Source organism: Vidua macroura, chromosome 2, assembly GCF_024509145.1.
Source record: "Vidua macroura isolate BioBank_ID:100142 chromosome 2, ASM2450914v1, whole genome shotgun sequence".
NCBI lineage: Eukaryota > Metazoa > Chordata > Aves > Passeriformes > Viduidae > Vidua > Vidua macroura.
In genome coordinates, this window is record NC_071572.1 from 25,763,597 (window position 1) to 25,786,198 (window position 22,602).

The 22,602-nt window shown below is 35.2% G+C and overlaps 1 protein-coding gene across 2 annotated transcripts in view; it reads left to right on the forward strand.

The window, feature by feature from the left end:
* Nucleotides 1-22,602, forward strand: part of ATP11A (ATPase phospholipid transporting 11A) — a 114,912-nt gene that overhangs the window by 49,368 nt on the left and 42,942 nt on the right. For both annotated transcript variants that reach the window (XM_053970943.1, XM_053970944.1), the window contains exons 2-7: nt 7,549-7,671; nt 15,465-15,554; nt 16,696-16,776; nt 18,265-18,372; nt 21,160-21,288; nt 21,796-21,899. In XM_053970943.1, coding sequence (XP_053826918.1) covers nt 7,549-7,671; nt 15,465-15,554; nt 16,696-16,776; nt 18,265-18,372; nt 21,160-21,288; nt 21,796-21,899 — 635 coding nt within the window. The remainder of the gene's footprint in view (nt 1-7,548; nt 7,672-15,464; nt 15,555-16,695; nt 16,777-18,264; nt 18,373-21,159; nt 21,289-21,795; nt 21,900-22,602) is intronic.

The following is a 22,602-nucleotide window of genomic DNA, read 5'->3' on the forward strand; positions in this document are numbered from 1 at the left end:
GTTTTCTTGACATCAAAACTACATTATGTTTTTGTAGTAAAAGTAGGAATAGAGGTCGGCTGCTCAGCTGTGTGTCAGTAGACCGCAGAGTGCAATAGTTAACCATCCTTTTTTTTTTCACCCATATTTTATTTGAACAATTTAAAGACCAGCAAACATGTAGATGAGGCGTTGTCACAGCCTTTGTACTAAGTATAAAGAAGAATACAGAAGTCCATATATTTTAATTATCTTTGTCCTGGAATTCAGATGGGAAATTTGACTCTTCCCCTTTTGTTTGCCACAATCCTCATAGAAGGTGGTGTCACTCTGGCCAGTTCTGATCCTGTCTGATGGTGGTTTACTGTTCTAAATATATAGCATATTTTTAGGAAACATCTACTTTTGAATAATCTGAAGCTCCTGTAAGAATACCCTTTAGGAATGGATTTTGTTGCTTCTGATCTTGTAAATCCTGCTGATGCATCTTGCATACGTTGTTCCTTGTAAAAAATTCACAACAGGTATTCTTGCTTGATTTTTCTTAATAATTTAGTTACTTAATTTAATAATTAATAATGTTGATTTAAAAGAAAACTAGTGGGGCATATCTGTAGGTTTATTACTTATTTTTAAATGAATGAAACTGATCTGCTGCTTGCTTCCATCCATCCTCCTGTTTCTTTAGAATCTGTAAATATAATTTTAAAAAAAAATTCCTTTTTCTGCCCTGAAAATTTTGATAGCTTTAGATTCTTTTTCTTGTTGAATTACTGCAAACAGAAGTAGTTATTGGCAACTAAGAGTAAGAAAAATCTCTGCCTTCTGAAGTATCTATACAACTCTCTTGGAAGTATCTTTGTAAATACTCTGAGTGACATGTAGATCTTAATGGACTTCAGTTGCCTTAAAAAAATGAAATTGCTCTTCTTTTACAGCTTTTCTTGGCTGTAACAGCTTAATTTCAGCTGTTGGTCTGGAGCTACTTAGAAATAAACTTGATTTTTAATTAATTTAAGTACTAAGGCTGTCAAATATCCTGTGTCTTATGTGACATTTTCCCTTCTAGTTCCTCTTACCACTGCACTTTGCAGTGTAGGTTTTTTTCTCATTTGCCTTTCTAATTGCAAGTGAGACCCTTGAAAGGATCTCCATGTAGAGGCGGTCCTTGACTGGACCTGGGCAGAGGAGCAGGAGGCACATGGTGTCCTTGTCCCAGTGGCAACAAGGGGCAAAATGTTTCAAAACTGCTACATTGACAGGAAGGAAAAGTGTAGCAAAAGGCATTTTTCCAGTAATTCACATACATCAGAGATCTACTTTCTTACCGTCTTTGCAGTGATACCATGAAAGTAGATGAAGATTGCATATGAGGATGGAATAGGGGACTTTTATCTCTACCACTTTTATTGTTACTTTTCATGGAAATAAACAGGGAAGCTAAAGATTTTCCTGAAGAGAAAGCACACACATCAGAAATAGCTGTACCTAACTGGCCAGTAGGTCAGCAGTATTTGGAATTTACGTTGACTGCTTAGAAAAGATCTCAGTCCTCCTTGAATAACTGAGGTGAGTTTTTATGTGTGTGAAACAAAGAATTATTGTAACCTTTTTTAAGAGGATCACAGATCACTGGCTTTGTCATCCAGGAGGTCAAATTATTCAACCATTCAAAGTACAGAGTATAGGGAATTCAGATAAAAATTATATTCCGGACTGGAAATCAGAAAGGAGAATTAGACTATCTTCAGAGTGCTATATTGGGGTGTCCCAGTGCCAGCTCATGTGACAAAACTGGAATATACTTTTAGGATAGCTTCAGAAATGTTTTACTTTAAGATTTACTTTAAGATTTAAAATTCATTTGCTGAAATGAAATGCAGTAATATTCTGTGGCAACAGATCCCATTATGAGTGACCCATACGAAATGTGTTAATTAGTCACAGAAGTTTCTGGACGAGAGTAGTTCTGGGGCTTTTTTGTTTGGTTGGATTTTATTTTTTTTCTTTTAGTTTTGTTTTGTTTTGGGTTTTTTTTTTTGTGGTTGCATCTGAAGAGCTGCAATTTGGTATTCCATTAAATTAGTTCTTTAATGGCATATGTCCATGACTTGTAGGTCAATGAAGTAATTTACTTTCTGTTTACAATGTCTCATATTGAGGTAGTCCTTTTTCACAATATAAAACCTGATAGGGTATTTATCTGGTAATTATAAAATAGTTATAATTATATTATAATTATAAAATATATATAAAATAAAATCATACAATATATATTTTATATATATATAATTATAAAATAATAAAAATATTCTTTTATCTGTGCTATTCTATATTCCTATGAAACGTAACAACCTGAACAGCTTTCAATGTTATACTCTTCATTCTGAGCTTGGCAAATTCAAATTCATCATGGTATAATGCTGTGCACAAAAATGTAAAGTTTAAGTGCTCTCGCTATAAGGTATTTGTGAGTTGGCCTATCATTTGAGAGCGAAGATCCTCTAAATGTATGAGAATTTCACCCTTTATCTCCACAAATACATACATACAAATTAGAGAATTTTTTTTTTTTGCAAAAGTGGACTATTTAAAAGCTTAATTTATTTTACTGGTTTGCAACTTTAAGAAATGCAGATTACTGAAAAATTATTTCTTTAGATGGCTTTTTGTTATCTATAGATCAGCTCTATCCTTAAAAGGTGTGGATTTGGAAAGATGAGGTAAAAATGCACTATGCCATTGTTTGCAAAAGGAGATGGCTGCACCTATTCCTGCAGGATAGTGTCAAGTGTAAAAGAGCAGGTACTCAGAACATTTGACAAACGAAGACAAAGATGTGATTATATGATCTCATGGTTTGGTAAATAGTGTATTATAAGGATGGTTTCCTTACAGTATTAGAAAGGAAACAACTTTTTTTCTTTTCACTTAAGTGAATTACAGCTTTGAGAAGTTGTTTCTCTTCACTGAATGAAAAATTGAAAACTGAGAGCCTTTAGTGCAGAGCTGTTGTAATGTGTGAATGTTTTTTCACACTGTGCATTATTAGTTCTTCCTGTAGATTCTGAGTGATAATGGCTTGTCAGTATCTGTTATCCTAAAACTCCGAAGTGGTTGAGCAGCTGTATGTTCGGTGTGCAGTTTTAACAGTGGTGCTAATTGCTTAATTGGCATCAAATATTCGTGATTCAGTAAAACACCAGGCTGTTAGGAAAGCCTGCCTCTATTGGTATAAAGTACTTCTGTGTGGAGGAAAGGAGTCACAGCCTGGGTGAATAAGGCTATAACTGATGGTGAGAATTTGTTGCTGTCGAATCTGTGGTTAGAGTGAACTATCCCTTTTAATCAAAGAGCATTTAGAAAAAAGTGGAAGAGAATACTGTTCAATGAAATGTACTTTGAACTTGGCCAGGGCAGATTGAGTTTTCAGCTGTGCTTAGTGCATATTAACTTATTTTGAATAGTGATTGTATTTATATTATTTGGAAAGAAAATAAAATATTGAACTGAAGATTATTGCTGGTAATTATGCCTGAGTTAATAGTTCAAGTGGAGAGTCAGGAAATGTCATTCAGTGTTTCCACTGATTTCAAAATCATACATTAAATCTCTTTATTAAAAATATGTGGAAAGACTTGGAATCTTTTCAAAGTCAGTTACTTTTACAGCAATTACCACTAGCACCTTCCTATCATCCTTTTGCTGTCACCCATTGAATACCAAGCCCCTTGTTATTTCAGACAATACATTTGTTTAAATTAAATCTAGATAAAATTACCAGAGGAGCATGAAGGTGAATCTCAAGCTAGTTTGTATGATTTTTTTTTTTAAATCAGAAAAAAATAAGCTGCAGAAATACTTAAACTCTTAAGGTAAAATCCTGTTAACTGTCTCTGTGTCTGTGCCTTAGTCTTTTGCTGGTCTTTGCTTTCATGGTTGCTGACACTGCTTGAAAGAGTAAAAGCTATGTAACATTTCATGGATGTGCCAATAAAACTTGGTCTCAGTACATTGAACTTTACACTATAAATAGAAGCAGATAATGCAAAAGTATATTTATGGTTTCTTGGACATATTCTTAATGGGCTTAAGCAATGGAATTTAAAAGAAGTTAATGTAGTTTGTTGTTCTGGCAGTGGCATCAGACTGCTTATTTCAGTGATTCTGGTGTCATTCTGTAAGTTGCAATACCAGAACACTAAAAGAACTGTCGGATCAGGGTATTTGGCTTTGGAGGTTGGCATTACAGGACATTCAGTTGCTGTAGTTTTTCTCTACGTAGCCCATGTCCTGACTTAGAGTGCTGATTTTCTAAAAGTATCTTTTTCTGCTTCACACAAGTGTTGCCATATTGAGCAGTGCATGTGACTTTGTGCGTTGCAGTTCTACCTCACTGGCAAAGAGAGCCTTACTCTTCCATGCTTAATTTTTTACACTTGTACTGTGAATGGTTTTGGAGGTTTGAAGTTGTTGAATTAGGTTGGTGAAGTGCATTTATTTTCTATAACCTATTAACATAATGAAAAATAAAAAAATGTTCTGTACTAACAGATAGTTTAAGTTAGATATGGTTTTATACATTTGTGGTAAATTTATCAATCTGTGATAAAACCAGATGAAATTAAGCTAATAGAAGAGATTGTAGTTACTTTACATTGATGCTTAAAGTAATGCCTTGCTTTAGGGACACAAATTCCAGGGTGGTTGGCTTACTTGGTGTTGACACAATACTCCAGGGCTATCAAACCTGTAAATACTGGCAGTAATAGCAGGAGGATGCTGTTTAGAGCTCTATCTTCCCAGGTTCATAGGTAATTTTGGAGGCCTGTTTTAACTGAGTCATGATGAAGAACCAATGTATGCAGTGAAAGTTTAAATAGTGCTTTTTTGAGCTAAGAGTGTTATCAAGCTGACTTAGACTGGTTCATAATAATTGTGAGATAAATTGTCAAGCTGGGCCTCTGCAGAGGAAAGTAGAAGCTGAGTGATTTCTTCTTGGTTTTCAAAGTTTATGTGGCATTCCCATTAGCTGTTTAGATAATCATCTCTGAACTTAGCCACTTCACTTATCAGGAGTAATGTTTGTGCTGCATTTATGTCTGGAATGCATTTATGTCCATCCCAATGAAAAACTAAAAAATATTGTACAATTTGATGCATTATACAGGAATATGTCACATTCCCTTGCATTTCTAGGAGTATTAAGTGGTGCAAGTGCCAGTAGATAATTTGTGCATTGTACATTTAGTGTACTGACAAGATTAAAAAAGTATTATGTACTGATAAAATGGTAAAAGGTACCATGTTTTGTTATTGCCATAGAAGTAAGGTGGAATATGGAAACATTGTCATGCTTCCTTCCAAAATGTTTGGCTTGCTCAAAGAATGTTACCTGGCCTTCAGGAGTGGGCTGAATGACACTTGACTTTTTGACAAGTCCACTTGGTGGTAAGGGAGAAGTTGTCTGACTGGAAAATCAACACAATTTTTATAGCGACCCATGTCCTAGTTTTGAGTCTGTGCTAGCTGTGGCATGGGAGAAATGTGTGTGCACTCCCACTGAGGTAGGGGCAATTACAGGGCTTAGCATAAGCCCTGACTGGGCCATTGGTGTGTCTAATGGGGGGCTGTCATTTTTACTTCATTTGTGAACAGCTTCATATAATGTATAAAGTGACTCTTTCCAATTATCGGAAGTTGAATAACACATAAGAAAGATGTGGGCTTTACTTTTGGCTTTAGTTTTATGCTTAGTATTACAATTTGGTCCTTTGGTATGTTCTGAACATAGTACCTTCATTTTTCTGTCATGTGTAAAAATCAAGTAATGATTTTGGGTCCTTTGTGTCTGCTCCTAGTATCTACTTCTGGGATGGCAGAAGTTGCTTGTCTTTAATCCTTCTACTTCACTTTACATTTTACTTGATGGCTCCTACTCAGCTATTTTGTGGTTAATAGTCTGTGTCCGATAGGTTTTCTTTTTATATTTTTGATGTTCTCTCTAACCTCAAGAAAGTCATGCACATCACAGAGATAATTGTTTTATTAGCCTAACTGCTTCAAATCTGCAGAGTATTGCAAGATTTTGTACGTCTCTTCTCAGTAAATTATCTCGAAAGTGATCTTCGGATGTGGTGCACTTAAGGGCAGTGGAAAAATCACTTAGATGTGAATTGATGAAGAAAATGTTAGGGTGAATGTTTTTTAAGTTTGAGAACTAAATTTTGTTTTAGGCTTAATAGCCAAGTGTGTACTAGTAAAGTAAATGGACCTATAACTATTGACATTAAGACTAGTTAGTAAAGAAGGAACTATGTCTGTATGATTAAATTCTGTCAAGAACTGCACAGGTACATCCAGCTGCTGTGGGGAATGATGCTTTGGCTGTGGTGTACCAAATAGTGTACCAAAGTCACACTATTTGTTTGGGGTTAGTTTGCTCAGTGTCATTCTGACAGTTCACCTCTAGAGGCAGACAAGCACCAGTGCCCAGGAGCACTTTCAGGACATATTTAATGTACTAAATACATGTAGCTGTTGAGGATGCAGAAAAGAAGCTTCTGTCTAATAATGCTTAATGAAAGAATGTGTAAATGCATCAGTGCAACATAAAGCAGAGGTTTTGAGTTTAACTTACGACATATTTAAATTACTCTAGATTTGACCATATGATGATGTTTAAGTTGCTGATGACTGGGCTTCTCCAAGTTTTAGGAATGTGTTCTGTGCTTCAAAAATGTTTTTCATAAGGTAGGTGTGAATTAGACTGTTGACTAAGAGATGGTCATTTTATAATCCATGTCTCCCCAAAAAATTAACTTCTAAATGAAAAAAAAATGGTTATTTTGGTTTTGTGTAAATACTTTTTTGCAGTGATTTATACTTTTTTTACAGTTAAAAGAACACAGAAATAGTAATTTTGGAGAAGCTATAGATGTGGTGGAGTTTGATGTCAATGTGAAAATTTAGCACACCTACTTTTTTTTCTACAACTTTCATAGAAGAGGAAGTGCTCTGAGTTGACAAGCTGAGGTCTTCTCCTGGCAACCTAAGAGTCTCTAAGCTTATTCATATGTGGGGAAATGATTACTACTAGTATTTCAGGAGAACAGAGTTTTGCTTTGCTGCAAATGAAATTTTGAGTTATGGCTGGCTAGTCTCAAAAATGTGAAGAATTTGTCATATATTAAAATATTTTAATTAGCACAGATTTTTATTAGTGGTGAAAAGAGTAAGAAACGTATAAATACTACATGTTAATTTGACTGAGAATCTTAAACCATTCACCCCTTTTTCAGTTATAAACAAAAAACAGTGATTTTCATGGATGCACTTTCATTGCGTTGTGGGAAAGTGAAGTGCAGTTAAGGCAGAGTTTTGACATTTGACTTGGCTTTAGGTGTTTTGGTGATCTTGAGCTGATACAGAAAAGTGTGAGGGGTCATGTGCTGCTGGCTGTGTATGTGTTGATGGTCAGGCATGTGATTAGTTAATTCAGTGTGTGACTCATGTTACTGCAGAAATACTGAGTGAACTGACACAGTAACTCTTTTTTTCCCTCTGTAGTGTGCTGGAGAAGAGAATTGGGTGGACAGTCGGACTATTTATGTTGGCCATCGTGAACCACCTCCAGGCGCTGAAGCATACATTCCACAGAGATTTCCAGATAATAGAATAGTCTCATCAAAGGTACCAATATTTTCTTTCATTCATTCAGCTAAATCAGCTGAAGTTATTCTTTGTTTATTTCTTCAAGATTTTTCCTAGGCTTCCTGTATATTTTTCCTTTCCACAGCCCGCAAAGGTAAAATGAAGATATCTCAGATTTCTTCTAGAGAAACTAATTGCTAATTTGTCTCTAAAATGAATAGAAATAGAATAATTTCTCCCATGTTTACTGTAGTACCTAGTATAGTACAGTCTTTGAGTAATAATGAGCTTTTCAACAAAGAAAAAAACAATTTTCATTTGAGGCAATCCTGGGGTAAATAAAATCTTTCTAAAGAAAGACTGCATCCTTTGTACTCGAAAGCAATACCTCAAAGTACTAGAAATAATTTAATTTGTTGAGCACTTAGATTCATCATACTCTCTCTACCCGAAGTGTCATTCCCTTCAAAAGCTCCTACTGTTCCTGTGGGATTTTGTCAACAGTCTTTGTTATACACATGAAAGCGCATCACATGTAAAGTCTTGGTAGTGTAATATATTTGTGCTGCTTAGAAATCTTTTAGTTGTCCCTTGCCTCAATTAGTAAGTTTTAACTTCCATAAGCTCCACCAGCTTTTTGTGAACAGTTGGGATGTTGGTGCTTTCCAGCTGGCTTTCTTTAGCCAAAGGTTTTTATTGCAGTGGCATAGAAATTTGAATGCTTTCAGGTGATGTATGGCTAATAACTCAAGAATTCCCAAGTTTGCAATATATTTAGATTTTAATCTTCATGAGCTCCCACCTTCAGCTAATAAAAAATAATCAATTCAAAATATCTCCTTTACTGGGAATTTCTTTTTGAATAGTGTCTCAAATCCTCAGCCATTTTGAGAACCTTGGCAGCATTGTGATCTCAAGGAGCTGAGTGACTACCCTCGTGCACCTGAACACTTACCAGCCATTAACATTATGAAAGCCAGACTTTTCACAAATGGTGTGTCAGTTCTCATGTGAGATTTTCTATTTGCTACCTTCTTACCATACTTCATTCAAAGAAAGTGTACTAATAAGCAGTGTAGTATTTAGGCATCTTTTATTAGGTAGAATGCTTGACAGGTGAGGCATTCTGTACAGATTAAGTACAGTGGGAAATCTTATGCTCTACACATTGGTTTGTATTGCCTTTTGAATTATGGAAGAGTAAACACGCTTAATGCAAATTTTTGTACTCCTGTAAGTAAAAATAAAAATTTTTCTTTTTTAATCTGATTTGAGATGTATGTAAATAAAGCCATTGAAGTTACTGCTGATAGTTTTATTGAAATAAAAACATCCTATTCAACTATGTTTTGACATATTAAGTTGGTGGAAGTTACCAGCTGCTTTGCTTTGCAGAGTGAGATTTTTAAAGTATGACTAAAACATGCATTGAGCTAGGGAATCCCTGCCAGCAATTAGTAAGGATATATGACTTCAACCAGTTCAGGACAGAGACTTCACTATATTTTTATTTAGATATAAAGCATATTCAGTTAAATATTTTAAATGTTAAGCTATTTAGCTGTGAACTATACCTGTAAATAGCCTTTCATAAACAAAAAGTATTAAAGGAAATACATTTCATATATATAAGACGTTTCTCAGTTTTTCTGTTTATTGATTAAACTTACTTAAAAAGTAAAATTGTTGTAAAAAGTAAAAAAGGTTGTCTTTGTGGATGTAAATACAGTGGTGATATTTCAGGAGGGAACAGAATTCATGTAAATGCTTTATAACATTAAACAGTTCCTTAGACTGCTGAAAGCTGTCTTGATGTCTGTTGCCTGTATATGAGAAGTTCCTATGCTGTCCCTTTCAAGTGAACTCTCATATTCCCACACTCCACCCCAGACAGCCTGAATAAGCGCCATTGTGACTTGTCTAGCATTTGTTCTGATTCTGTAAGCTGCTTCCTCTTACCCTTTCACCCATCCTTGTCCCTTTCTTGCTTATGAACCCTCTGAGGGGGCACCTATTACAGCATAGGGAATGCAGACATTTGTTTCCTACTAAATGCTCAAATGTGCAAAATTAAGATGGCAAATCCATAATTGTTAGAGTAAAGGTACATGCTTACAAGCACACTGTATAATGTTACCTCAACCATGAAGGATACTTCCTTTATCTTTCATCAGCAAGACAGACAGTAACTTTCAGCTGGGCTTTTATAGGTGTTTAGTGCTTATGTAAGAAGGTGTATGATTGCTCTTCAAGGATGAGAAACTCTAAACTTCCAAGTACAGACTTTACCAATTTAAGACAAACTGAGTTTCTAAAAAGGGTAGTTAAAAAGCATGAGGAAATGGCATCAATTTGTCTGTCTGTATGCTGCTTTACTAAAAATGTCATGTCATAATGCCCTGAGAAAGACATCACCTTGCAGTGATATGAACTTTACTTGGTCCTTCCAAAGGTACACTTTGCTATGCTCCACCAGAGGCTTTCTGGTGTCAGCAAGGAAATACTTTGATTCAAGTGCAGAGGGACAGTTCATGTACATTGCAGTGTAACTGTGGAATGTGGTTAAAGCTCTGTCTGTTTAATTCCTGATTGTGAAAAGTGATACAGGGACAGACACTGGCTAGACAAAAGTGTTCTATTGGTTTGTGTTAATTCAATTATGATATTAATAATATATTGCAAAAAGTGTATGTTGAAGTAGTAAAAGACAATCTCATTTCTTTCGGATTGTGTGTGCAGTTCCTTTTACCTTCTAGAGACAGTGACCTTTATAACATGTATCCTTTTGTTGATTTAACTTTTAGCTACTTCAGCTGCCTTGGGTGTTGGCCTTTGAAGTGGCTGTTATGTGCCCTTGATTGAATATATCACATGACAGTGCTGCAGCATGGAAAAATATCAGCTGGTAGAAAAATCTCAATGTTTCAAATGTAGAAGAAAGAAAATAATCGAATGAGCAGGGAGGTGGCATGCCTTTTTCTGGAAAAAAAAAAAAAAATACACATTTTGATACTATTTACCTTTTGGTGGAACTTACAAATTAAAAGGAAACTAAGTTAAACTAGGCAGCCATAGCAGCTACCAAAATTTAGTGAGAAACAACCTAATTTCCTTCTGAAACAGGATTTTGATTTTTGAAAAAACTGATAAATTATAAAAACTTTTTAGTACAAAACTTCCTTAAGGTTCAGATGTCATGTTATTGTGCTGGGAATATAATTTTGTATTTAGTAGTTTTTAATGAATTTCTCCTCTGTGAATTCCTTCAATACCTTTTAAGCCCATGTAAATTCTCAGAATAAAGAACAGTTCAACTGTAGAAATGTTTGCCAAAAGAAACTATGAGCCTTTATTTTAAAACTTCCTGCTAATTTGAGTTAGTCATTGTCAGATGCAAGGCTTTGGAATATAGTTATCCCCTGTTTATAATCTTGTTTCTGTTGGTGGTCTTCCACCATATTTCCTGTCCAGGAGGAATGGCCTGAGCGTGTTCAATAACTTTTTATGTGAAAGCTGCTCCATGCCTTTGCTCAGGTTTGGTCTGTCCCTTTTCCCAAACCAGTGGAATCATGCACAGAACATCCAATATGGATTTATGTAGTGGCATGATGATGCTTTTAGCTTGTTATTAATCTAATATTTTTCAATATCCAAATTCCCTTTTACTGAAGTTAATCTAATACTCTCCTAGAATTGCTATACTTCAAGGAGCTAATTTGTTGACAAAGTACGGATCTGCACTTCTTGTTCTACTGGAATGAATGAATTGAAGACTGATCGAATGCGTACATTTCTCTTGAACAGAGGGGAAAATTGTACAGAAAAATAACATCTTTTTTGAAGGAACAACATGGAGTTCATTGGAACATGTTTAATTACAGCTGCTTAAGGCTTTTGGGAAAAAAAAAATCAATCCTCCCAAAAAACCCATAAAGAAAGAACCACAAGAAAGAGCCAAAGATTTCAAAAATTCCTGGATAGGAGTAACCTGTTTACCTTGAGGATGGTGAGGCACTGGAACATGTTATCCAGAGAAGTTGTAGATGCTGCATCTCTGGAAGTGTTCAAGGTCGGTTTGGATGGGGCTTGGAGCAACCTGGTCAAGCGGAAGGTGTTCCTGCCCATGGCAGGGAGGTTGGGACTAGATGCTTGAGGAGATCTTGAATGTCCTTTTCCACCCAAACGATCCTACAGTATGCACACATGCCTGCAATCTAGTTTGCAGTTTTAAGAATGTATTGTTTCTTGGTAATTGATATAAAAATGTGATCATTAAAAAAACTGAAGTCACCATGGACACAAATGAATGCAAGATCAGTTTTTCTCTATACTATTCTGATTTTATTGTCCTCGGGATGGATTTTGTTTTGCAGAAAGGATGAGAATCATCATAGGAAGACGTCCACAAACCAGGGCTAAACCAATATAGTAGATGTTTTTATTTTAGTACTTTTAAACATTTACAAGAAACAGTCAAAAAGGTTGAGTGGAAAGAGTGAAATCAGGGTGTGTTAGAAGAGAGGTGGTGACTATTTAAAACCAATAATTTGTTTTAACAACTGAGGTGTTGACAAAACTCAGTACAAAGTGCTTTTTTCTTACAGCTTCAGCTTTTGATGTAAAGTGATTACTTAAGAAACTCTCCTTTTACTTAAGAGAATATCTACCTCTTAGGGTGGAAAGAGAAGCTTGAAATATGAGCCAAAATTCTGGCATGTGGATACCAAATGGAAAGGTCAAAATACAGTGTCAAGAACACTGTCTTTTACATTTTTGAACTTGTGTGACTGGCTTTGGAGGTGTTGTAGCTGAAAGCAAGATGGTATCAGTAAAGAGCAAGAGGGAGCCAGGGGCATGAGCAGGAATACTATGGATGTGCTCATAAGTGCAGAAATACACCAGCACTGCAGGTGCTACTGCAATTATAAATGGGAAGAAAATCTACTTGGTGCTGTTTTGACACCAGATTTGTCTTACAGACTCTTGCACAGTGCTTCAGATGCATCTGTTGGCATTATGTGTTGTTCTTTTGGCTGGATTCATAATTACTACTACTTTGTGTCTGATGTATTACCTCCCATATGCAAAAAGCACCCTTGTGCTCTGGCCTGTAGTTCTTTTGTAGCATTTGGAAAAGATCAGTTAAGCCATCTCCAACTTGAAAGCTTATCTAAATAGTGTGTAACTGTTTGGATAAACTTATATCCTTCAAGTGAATTATAGTGAAGAAAAAAGATTGTTAAATATACATAAACTACTTTTCAAGAGTTTACAAAGAGTATGACTAGAAATTATCTGAAGAAGAGAGATGATAGTACTAACTCTCAGCACAGTTATCCGATGGATTTAATATGGTCAGCTTTAATGGTTTTCCTTTAAAAATTTTTGTTTTATTCCTGTCTAGCTAAGGTAGAGAAACTGCCTTGAATGCAGCAGTCATGAGATAAATCTTGTTCTGAGTGGCAGCCCCTCAGTTGTCTCTCTGAGGAGCGATTGTGTTGATTAAACATTACTTGCGCATTTGTAGATACTGCTCTGAGCTACTGATGGCTCGGGTAGGGGAAGGTCTGTCTAGACATCTTAGTGTACTTTCTTGCCTGAACTGCAAAAATCATTACTTCTCTGTTGAAGATGAATGGGCAGAATAAATACATACTTAGTATGCTTGAAATGCAGAGTCATAAAGTGCTAAAAATTTGTCAGATTGGAAATAAAGTTTTAAGAAGTAGTCTGTGTTAAAGAAGCATCCATTTTACAAAGCACTTTTCAACCATAAAAGTGATTTGTTCCCATATTACTCACTTTTATTCACCTAAGAGAGTTGCTGATCAAAGGTGGAGGTGTGCTAGACTGGGGATGCAACAGTAGACCACAGCTTGGCAGGGAAAGGAGTGAACTAAGGTTGGAATATGAGGAGGATTGGATACTAAGGGTAAAGGTGAACAACCTTTTTATGGATTGTTGTTTTTATTGATTTACTTGATTCCTCAATCAGATATTTTAAATGTCTAACAATAAAGTGGTCTTACCAGACATTTAGTCAAAGAACCCTCTAGGAGATTTAAATTGGAAGCTATTACATAAGACATTACATTTTTATTTAATGAATGGTGATTTCGGGGGCTTGTGTAAATCATTGAACTTTTCATGGTCAGAAGACCCTTTACCATGGAAAAAAATATTATTTCTATAAAAAGAGCTAAAAACAAAAATGGAAACAAATGTTTTTCACTTTTCTTTCCCAGCAGGCAGAGATTCTTAAAAAATAAATGGATAAAATTAGAAAATAAAGATAACTGACCTGGTAATGTTGAAAATATGCAATTATTGTCATTGAATAGAATCCAGATGGTCATCTATCATAATAGCAGTTTTGAATGATCAGCATTGTTGTGCAAGGAAAAATAACCAAGTGTAACTCATTCCCTTTGAAAATTCCACATAGCTGGATAATGAGTAGTGCAAACTGCATTCCTGTCTGATGAAAAGTGTTCTGATTGCAAGACTAGAACACTTGATTTTCTAGCTGTTGCATGTCTGCCTGCCTGAGTTTTGGCTTGCTCACAGGTGATTTAATACTGAACTAGCTGTTATGCAGGACTAAGTGGTAACTTAGAGCATATTGAGGATAGATACTGATTTTTGGCACACAACAGAAGAACATCATTTCATTCCTACACATGTTCAGGCTTTAACACCCAGGAAGTACAAAGATTGCTCTATGTAACAGGGTTTCATATACATTTAAAGCATGTTTCTCATGGATACTTTTTGTCTTCAGATGTAATGGGAGTACTTTCCTTCTGGAGCTCTGTCTTTGCCTTCAGGGCCAAATTCAGAAGATGTCTAGCTCTTGGAATAATTTGGTTATCAGCAAGTATAAGTGCAATCTGCCAAGAGGAGACAAGACACATTTGTAACAGAGCAAATAAATTAGGATAAGCTTCTTTCCCCATCTCGTTTGAAATGAAAGTTTTATTGGACTTGTCATTTTATTATGTGTCAAAGGATAATTTGGATAATAAGATTATTCAAAGTGTAAGTTTTCTCAACCTATTTTTCAAACCTTTTTACACAATTTTAGCTGACATTTTTTTACATGTGTTCCAATAAGCAATCCTTGCAATGTTTTGCTGGAGCTACAGAGTGAGCTGTGTAAAAAGAGTGTAGTTGAACCTGCTGCAGGGCAGGGGATGGGGACTGGATGATGTTAAGGTCCTTTATCACTTTAACATGACTTTTAAAATTTGAAGTTTTTACATTTTCTGTTTGCAGCTTTATGTACTGCTTCTTATGTCATTTTACAACACTTATTTGTAAGATCAGTGCAGAAATATGCAGCCACTTACTCTTATTCACCACTGTAGTTTATCTTGAGTATTTTTATGTCCCTGCCAAGGAACAAAAGAGCTAACAGCATTTATTTAGTTGTCTTGCTATTACAGTGTAGTTAACTCTGAGTGCCACCTATCTTGAGTCGTGAACACAACATAAAAGTGAATTAAAAGTGCTCTTTGAAATTACTAAGATGCTTTTAAAATCCATTAACAGCTTTAAATAAACCATTCCATAACTAACTAACTCTGGACAAGTATTGTTGCTAGATAAAAATGATTTCAGTCCCTAGGACAAAGATTATTACAGTTCAGGAAAACAATACTATTATAAGAATACACGATTGTCAATTAAGATTCAAATTCAGTAAATTATTAAACTAAGTAACAAAAACACTGCTGCTTCTTGTTTAGTTTCATCTTGAAATGTGAATTATAAAATTGAATGTGAATAATATTTTCTTCACAAACGCTCATAATGTGTGCATTTGTTTTCAGTACACGTTTTGGAACTTTATACCAAAAAATTTGTTTGAGCAATTCAGAAGAATAGCTAACTTCTATTTTCTCATCATTTTCCTTGTTCAGGTAAGCTATCCCCATTTCCCAGTAAGTTCTGTGCTCTTTCTAAAATAAGGAGAAGTTGAAAAAGGTTTTAAAATTACCTGATTTTGATGACCATGGAGATAAATGGTTGTGCCTAGAAAGCCCTTTTTTCACTGATGATGTGACAAAAGAGGTTTTACTTCATTTCCAGGTTGTCAGTATGAATTTAATCTGAAGAGAATTTGACAGCTGCGCTAGTTGGACGGCAAGACCTATGTCTTGAAAAAATTGAAAAGAATATCTGTAATTTTTATTTTATAATAAACATCCAGATCAGTAAACTGTTACTATAAATTCTGTTGATGACAAAGTTTTCTTTGTTTTGCAAAAATAATATATTTTATAACAAAATAATGTCTCGATCGCAGTTTTCCAACTGTACTGTGATCAAAGCCTATGAGAACTGAAATAATAGGTACTGATATGATGCTTGCTTAGGGAGGTACATAAATACTTGTTTTTGAAATGAGTTCCATGAATACTTAGTGTGCTGCTTTATAGACGTCTTAGTTCTGAACCCGTCACAGTCACTTATTGTGTTAAATAATAAAAATCTTACTAAGTTAAAAGCTGCATTACTTTGCAGACCAAATTCTGTAGAAAAAAAGCAGTGCAGATTCCCAGCACAACTTAGATTTTGTCATTTGCACTCCCTCTGTGAATTCTGCCTCTTTGTTTGTATTTGCAGAAGTTCCAGCTCAATAATTCAGAATTTAGTCTTTGTGTGCATAAGAACAGCTCTATTGTATAACATATAAATCCAGTGCCATGCTAATTTCTAATGGTGCTCCATAATTTTGTGTCCAAAGCTGCAGCTTTCCCATCTAACACTTCCTTAAAGTCTTGTACTTTAAGGCAAGTAAAGTCAGATGTAACAAGGCCTTTACATCTGATATTAATGTGATCTAACTACAATATTGTATCTTCTTACAGAATCCAGTTTTCAAATTTTTATCAGTATAGTACACATTCTTAAAGTTGTATTGAAATACTGTTTTTTCAATTAAAATTCCTTGATGTCCTGTAACATATTAATGAAATTGCTTGAAAGATCTTACTTGAAAGATGGACTGCTTACATTCACAAAAATATAACCAGAAAATACTTGTTCTTTTTGTTGCAGTTAATTATTGATACACCTACTAGTCCAGTCACAAGTGGACTTCCACTTCTGTTTGTCATCACTGTCACAGCTATCAAACAGGTGAGTAACGTAGTGAACGAAAGTAAAACTAAAGAGAGAGTTGGGTCAATTTGGGTTTGCTGTCCAAGCAACGCCCCCTCCCAGCCTCTTACCCACCACAGCCTGCTGGCCTGCTGTGGTAGAAGGTTGAAGAGAAAGCCTTGATGCTGACACTGTTCAGTAGTAGCCAAAACACTGGGATGTAACCAAGACTGGCTTAGCCCCAAGTACAAAGCACAGGACTGTTGTCCTGTGAAAATTAACTCCACGCCAGATGGACACGAAACAGAATAATTTCAGCTGTCCCTTAATAGATACCTTACTACCTTCAGAGTCTTTATGCTAAATGCAGACTTCATGAGTCTTCAAAGAAGCTATGGAGAGTTGTGTTTCTCTTTCTTTACAGTGGTAACTATTCATAATTGAGTATATTCTATAGTTAAATTCAGCACTTCTTGGTGAGCAATAGTTGTGATACATGCAAGAGCTAGTATTTTAGTGTGGCTTTCCCACTCTTAAAATTTTTAAATGTTACACTTAGAAGTCCTACTGTTAATAGTGACATACCAAAGCCTAGGTTATGACATGCTATGCCTGGTATTGCAGTTCTGTGTATTTCCTTGATTCTTCTTCCCAACAGCTTGTGTACATTTTGGCACCTACTTGAGGAGCTGTACCAACCCCTGGAAGCATATTACACTAAAGTTATAAAGTCTGTGTGAGCTCTCAGAGTATTTTTGAGAGCATCCATGGTAGTGATACTTTTGTTCTGCATTGAATTTTCAAATGTAGATCTAAAAATGCTATGGACTACAAGTGGTGTTTTCCATCTCTTAAGCACTGATTACTTTGTCAGTCCTAGTCTTTGTCATATGGCTGGGCCTTTTCAATAGAAAGTTGTAGATTGCCTATCCTTTAGTTTGTCTGCTTCTATAAACCACAATTTCATAGGGTAATTGAGCACTAAAAATAGGGTACTCTGCAAAGTTTCTTGAAACAAAATTCTTCACAACTATATGTTGTATATACGAGTTAAAAGGTTTGGCTTAATTGTATGACAGTCATCAAATATAGCAACCTTTTGTTATGTCATGTCTATCATCTTACAGGATAAAGTCCCATTCTTCTAAAATATATTGCCTACACTACCACCTTCTTGACAACTGCTTTTATAAGTACTGCGCACTTACTCGAGTCAATAGATCATGAGCAAGAGATGATCACTTAAATGCCAGAAACTGTCCTACACTTTAGAAGCCCTTATTCATCCAAATGTCTCCATTGAAATGGGTTTTTTTGACTAATTGTAATAATGAATGCTCTTTTTCATAGATATCCAGTACAACTCTGGTACTGACATGTATCACAATTTCATTTGTCCTAGTGAGAATATTTTTCCCTTACAGTGATCAAGGATAATTCTTAAAATTCTTCTTACAAGCTAGAGCTGTTCTGTGTCTTTATAGCCAAATGTGCATTGCTGCATTATTCCATTTCACTCTTTTATAGGGTTATGAAGATTGGCTGCGACATAAAGCTGACAATGCAATAAATCAATGCCCTGTTCATTTCATTCAGCATGGTAAACTGGTTAGAAAGCAAAGCCGAAAATTAAGAGTAAGTAACTATGACTTAGCAGGTATTGTGAGTCAGACTTTACTTCACCTTTCTTGTACACTTTACACATAAAACAAGTTATACAGAAATGTAGTATGATGGCAGAGCATTTATTGCATTTAATGATTAGACCTATTTTATACTAATTTTTAGTTGTATGTCTCTGAATAAAATATTTTTATAGAATTAAACTCCTAATAAGTTAAACTGTCTAATGAAATTAGATAAATCTCACTTATTATCATCATTCTAAGATTTTATTTTTAGATGTTACTATTGCTGTGTTTTATCAGGCTGTTTTGCTTAACTGGAATTAACTAACTCCTTCTGTAAATGTTACTTTCATTTTCCAGTTTTAACTTGGAATTTCTGTCATGATTTATCTTTTCTCTATTTTCTGTCCACTATGATTATCACAGGATCATAGGATACTTTGGGTTGATAGGGACCTTAAAGATCACCCTAGTTCCAATCCCTGTGCTGTGGGCAAGGACACCTTGCACTAGACCAGGTTGTTCAGGGCCTTATTTAACCAGGCCTTGAACACTCTCTGAGAAGGGGTATAATTACTATTATGCACATTAATAATTTATTTAAGCCAGATTGTGACAGTCAGTGCTACGTATAGAGATGCATGCATATGTACAGACAAAACACATTCTAAATATTTTCTCAAAATCCATCAAATCACAATCTCTTCATTGACCTTGTAATGCTGCTATATTCCCTTTTTGGTATATTTTCAAAAAATTAATTTTTGCTGCTTGGTTTTTTTGGGGTTTTTTTGTGAGCAGATTCACTTCTTAACATTATTTTCTTTAGAACTCAGAAAATTTGATAGGTATTTGGAATTTTCTTAGTTTTAGTATGTTTGTTTGGATGTCTTTTTCTGCTCTGCTGTTTTTGGGCATAAGTGTATGAACTGTGTTCACAGGCTTTCTGCTGTGACCTTCCATTTGAGTGTGATAGCTTCTGCCTAGGGCTTCCCGGTAATAAAACAAAATAGGACATCACATGCTTGAGAATTCCAGGTGTATTAACTAACCAGTTAAATATTCCAAACAAAAATATATTCAAGTACCATGTAACTGGATTTTGAGTTTTAGTGGTTAATCTGTCACCCATATTTTCTTAATTTCTCCCCTGTTTATAGCCTTTCAGAGGGTGTATATTGAATGACTAAATGATAGGAGAGACAGACCTTGAAAACACTTGCATAGAAAGGGATATCTGTGTGTATTTGTAAATGGGTGAAATTCTCAGATCTGTATTACATGAGAAAACAGACTAGGTTGTAAAAAGTAGACCCCTCTGCACCTAAAGCCTGAGGACACTTCATTAAAGAAGGAAAAGAAGAATTGCTAAAAAAAATTTATTTTTCACACAATCAGAGAATGGTTGAGGTTGGCACTGACAGTTGTGTTACTTTATTTTACTGGAGGTTTTCTGGTCCAGCCCCCAGCTTCAGCAGGGCCACCAAGAGCTGTTTGCTCAGGACCCTATCTAGACAGGTTTCAAGTCTCTCCAAGGATGGGGGCTCCACTACCTCCCTTGGGCAGCTTTTCCAGTGCTCAGTCAGCAGCGTGATGAAAACGAGGTGGAGCCTCCCACATTTCAGGTTGTGCCTACTGCCTCAGGTCCTGTCACTTTGCACCAGAAAGAACCTGTCCCTGTCCCCTTTGCATCCTTAGCTGACATACTGGCAAATACTGGAACAGCTTTTAAATTGTATTAAGATGCTATGTACTAGTACTTGGTTTGGATTGAGGAACATGAGAATTTCATACCTGATTGTTGCAGATAGGCTTAGAGTTTGTGTTCTCCTGTGCCATATGTACAATCTGCAGTTTTTCATTGCCATTGGTTAAGAAAAAAAAAGCCTTTTTTATATCTACAATTAGATAAATCTCATTTTTTATAATCACTCTAAAATTTTATTTTTAGATGTTACTATTGCTGATTTTTATTAGACTGTTTTGCTTAACTGCAATTAAATGATTCCTGCAAACTGCTAAGGATAGTGGAATTTAGCTTTATAAGGGTATAACAGGCACTGATTAAGCTGAGTCTTATTACAACAAATTATGACATAAAAGGATATTGGACAGATATTGACCTACATGGAAAATCGCAAAAATTATGTATTTTTGATGAGATTTTTATTAAAACCCTGATATTCTTAGAACATGGAGTATGTCTTTGCCACTTGTTTAATCTTCAAAAATGTAGAAAAACTCATTTTTCTTGAATAATTTGCAAGAATATTTTGAATTTGTAATTGGTTGGCTGCTCTATTGCAGGATTCTAACATACTGTAAAATATTGCCCATGTTTCCATGAATAAAAATTATTTTGCTCACCTTTAAACATGGATAAAAATAGGATGGACTTCTAGTCAAAAATTCTGCTAAAAATGTGTCCTGTTTTCATCAGCAGATTGAATTACTGGGTTCTAAGAGCAGCTCATATTTCCTGTTGTGTTTGAAACAGTTTTGTTGTATTTAGTCTTAAAACAAGGAAAATATTTTCCATCTCTCAAATAATGTTGCAAAACTTATTAAAACAGTAGTTGCAGGGTGGTTGTCCTGAGGGGAAAGCCAGAAAGAGTAGATCTCAGTCATTCCACAAGGTATAATTCAGTTTTCCAGAGATAGCTAGTTTTTGACTCTTGTGGTAAAATCCTGGTGTAAATAAAAATCGTTGAATTTTCAAAATATTTACGTTAGGAAATCTGAAATTTGGGGTGCTACATACATGCATTTTATTTTCTTGTGTTTTTTTCCTTAGGTTGGAGATATTGTAATGGTAAAAGAAGATGAAAAATTCCCATGTGATTTAATATTCCTATCGAGTAGTAGAGGAGATGGAACATGTTTTGTTACAACAACTAGTTTGGATGGTGAATCCAGTCACAAAGTAATTAAATGTTCTACATTTCTTTTATAAGGCAAAGTTTGCTTTTAATTTTTGACACAGATCGCAATATGACTTCATGCCTATATGTGTAAGCAGGTACACTCATTTGTGTAGTTTGTTTCTACCATTTGACTTCATTTCTCTAAAAGTAATATTATTTTATGAAAAGTTTTAAGACATTTATTTGTGATTTTGTTTGTGTCCAGTATAGGCATGCAGATTGCAGCGGTAATACTATAATGTTTTGTACTTATACGCTTTCATGGTGACCTGATTCATGAGTACACTGCAAGGTACTTGCACATTAGTGTAGAATCATTAAAAAACAAGGTGGGAAAAGACCATGTAAGAAGATGCCCAAATAGGAGCATTTATAGATGCTTCTTATTTGAATTATGAGCTCTTAGATAAAAGTTAGTAAATTTCATGCTGAGCTGCATTGTCTGTACAGATTGTCTTGTGTATCTGTTCTTTTTTATTTTATCTACATGTTTTTATTGATTCCAGACTTACTATGCTGTTCAAGACACAAAGGCATTTCATAATGAACAGGAAATCGATGCACTACATGCTACCATTGAATGTGAACAACCTCAGCCTGACCTTTATAAGTAAGACAATAATTCTTACCTGTTTCATTTAAGGTACCTGAGCAATAAATCATAAAAAATCATAATGAAAGGATACTGGCTGCATCTCTCTGGTTAGAGTGAGCCCCAGAGTGAACTTGAAGTCAGGTAGGTCTTCCATCCATACTCCTTTTGTGCAGGTAGCTCCCTAGGTGTGCTCTGGGGTAGTGATTTCCAAAGGGGGATATCACAAAGCAGTCCACTGAGGAACATGGTGAAAATTTTAAAACTTCAGTTTCTTTTTTTTTTTTTTAATACAAAAATAAGAAAGAAGATGAGATTAACTAATACTTAATATATTAGTATACTTCTTGATATTGGCACCCTTACCTTCTCTGTTACATACCATTTGTGAGGTTCTGCAGAGGAAGAGTGTTCCACAATATGGAGAAGTTGCCTGTGGCATTCACTCCTTTGCTTTCAGTGTATTGCGAAGTATTGTCATTTATGTGTGCCCAGTTAAGTGGATTTACAAATTACATTATCTAGTTTTAACTAAAATAATACTCATAAAATGCTGAAGTGGCTTAAAAAGACTCTTACAAAGATATTGCAGATTGAAAATAGTACTAACATTCTAGCACAAATGAACAGTAAGTAAATGGCAAGCACTTCTAGTCCTGGTAGAGGACTTCATCAGTCACATTACAAAGTAAAGCCACTGTCCATCTAATCAGATCTGACA